The following is a 2,470-nucleotide window of genomic DNA, read 5'->3' as shown; positions in this document are numbered from 1 at the left end:
ATGTCTCCAGTCTTAAACCCTATTGAGCATCTTTGGGGCATCCTCAAACAGAAGGTGGAGGAGCGCAAGGACTCTAATATCCACCAGCTCCTTGATGTCGTCATGAATGGGTAGAAGAGGGTTCCAGTTGCAACCTGTGAAGCTCTAGTGAACTACATGCCCAAGAGGGTTAAGGCAGTGCTAGAAAATAATGTTGGCAAAACAAAATATTGACACTTTGGGCCCAATTTGGAAATTTTTTCTTAGGGGTGTACTCACTTTTGTTGCCAACAGTTTAGACATTAATGGCTGTGTGTCGAGTTATTTTGAGGGGACAGTAAATTTACACTGTTATACAAGCTGTACACTGACTACTTGACATTGTATCAAAGTGTCATTTATTCAGTGTTGTCGCATGGAAAGATATAATGAAATATTTGAAGAAATGTTAGGGGTGTACTCACTTTTGTGAGATACTGTATATTGTGAGACGTTTTTGATGAAACTGTGAGGCTACGCTTCAATGTTGTGGGTGAAACAGACTCTTCTTGACCTGACGCAAATAGAAACATGGCTGACCTATTTATTACCATACATATCACCATACAGCCAGATGCTCCAAGCGCTCCTGTCAATTACTGCTGGTTGTTGTATTGTTGTACTTTGATCTTTGAGCTACTAATGTAATGCGTTGCTCAAGGCCGCCGCACTAGTATCATGCTGTATTAGCGTCATAACCGTGTACAAATCTGCATCCACAAGTACAACGATTTGGAACAGATTAAAAGAGGGATGGCTGTGATGCAATAGCATGAGACAGATCATCAAGCATCAGTCCAGGGAAGGTGATGTCTGCTTGTTGTTGTGTGTCAGGGGGCCCATGGTGAGACTTTTATCTGTGCACAGGTACCACTGTACTGCATATGTACTGTATATTTGAGTGTGTTAGTTTCTGGGTGTTTGTGATGTTGTGTGTGTTGGGGTATGTGTGCGTTGGGGTGTATGTGTGTATGTCTGTGTGTCTGTGTTTGATTATCCCCATACAGCCTCTAAGGGAGCAGGATTCATTCTCACTCTGGTAATGAGGGAGAGACTAGCAATGCCCTCAAGTCATTTCTCCTCTTCTTCCATCCTTCCTGTTGCGTCCGGCTTGCGTTGTTGTCCTACTTTGTTTTTTTAATGGTTTTTTAAATCTTTTTCAAGATAATCTTGTTTAATCGAAGTATTTTTTTCACCATTCTCTCTGTCTTCCCTCTTGGCTTTTTTTATTCTTTCTTCTTGTCATTGTGTTTCTCCCTGTGTGTGTGTGTGTGTGTGTGTGTGTGTGTGTGTGTGTGTGTGTGTGTGTGTGTGTGTGTGTGTGTGTGTGTGTGTGTGTGTGTGTGTGTGTGTGTGTGTGTGTGTGTGTGTGTGTCTGTTTGTGTGTGTGTGTGGCTGACATAAATTGTTGGGATGACTAGACCATTGCTTGAGTCACTCTCTGTTTTAATGCCATGGATTTTTAAAATGGACCATTTTCCATCAGCGCGGTCCAAGTTGCTGGCAGCTCTGTTTCTCCCCACCATAGCTGTATATTTATCCCACATCAATTCTCTGATGTGTTTGAATATTTGCCTCGTTGCTCAAATGTCCGTTCACCACACTCCCCCTCTTACCTAACTCTCCCTGTAGATTCTGTTGGGGAGAGTGAGTCACAGCGGTGCCTCCATTTATTTTTATACTAACTGTCTCCATCTCTGTTTTCTTCCAGGTGACTGAAGTGGAGATTGACATTACAGAGGTCCTGCTAGGAGGCTCCCCCCCCCCCCGCCCTCCATCGCTCCATCCCTTCTCCCTACCCCCCTAACTCACCTTCAGCATGGATCTGAAGGACCATAGGCACCGCTCCCTGACCAGGGGCCGCTGCTCCAAGGAGTCCCAGTACAACAGCTCCTCCCTGGATACAGAGGAGTGCCGTGTGCCCACCCAGAAGTCCTACAGCTCCAGTGAGACGCTCAAGGCCTTCGACCACGAGCAGAGACTGCACTACGGAGGCTGTGTGACCGACATGGTGCACCATGAGGCCGATGAGTACGCCAGGCAAGGTGGGTTTGTGTTTGTGGAGCAAAGCATCTTCTTCAAAATGCTTTGTCCGATACGGGGCTGGACTGGTAAAATGACATGGAAAATCAAGCCAATTTACAATTGACGGAATACTCTAACAATGTGCTTATTTTGCTTTGTTTAATTTGTGAAAAAAAAAGAAAAAAAAAAGATTTATTGATTATCCAAACACTATGTGAAGTTTTAACTTGGCTAGATTCCCGCTTTAATGCTAAGCTAAGCTAGCAGACTGAAATTGGTAGCTTTACATTTTACCATACATACACCATACATTAATCTAGTCAAGAAAGTTATAATATAAAAGTGTGTTATAATTAGGCAAATTAACACGAAGCAAATGTTTCACACACTTCATCAAAAAAAGGAGTTTATGAGATGTCCTATGGTT

General features: G+C 43.4%; 1 protein-coding gene across 1 annotated transcript in view; it reads left to right on the top strand.

The window, feature by feature from the left end:
- Positions 1 to 1,837: 1,837 nt before the first annotated feature.
- tenm2a (teneurin transmembrane protein 2a) overlaps positions 1,838 to 2,470 on the top strand; it is a gene marked incomplete at both ends in the record, with an annotated part of 191,758 nt that continues 191,125 nt past the window's right edge. Inside the window, one exon of the mRNA XM_080035807.1 lies at positions 1,838 to 2,063. Within this exon, the coding sequence (XP_079891933.1) occupies positions 1,838 to 2,063 (226 nt within the window). The remainder of the gene's footprint in view (positions 2,064 to 2,470) is intronic.

The sequence above is a fragment of the Ammodytes marinus genome (genome assembly GCF_949987685.1).
Source record: "Ammodytes marinus genome assembly, chromosome: 10".
Taxonomy (NCBI): domain Eukaryota; kingdom Metazoa; phylum Chordata; class Actinopteri; order Uranoscopiformes; family Ammodytidae; genus Ammodytes; species Ammodytes marinus.
The sequence above is the reverse complement of the archived record's forward strand: the minus strand, read 5'-3'. Positions and strand labels throughout refer to the sequence as shown.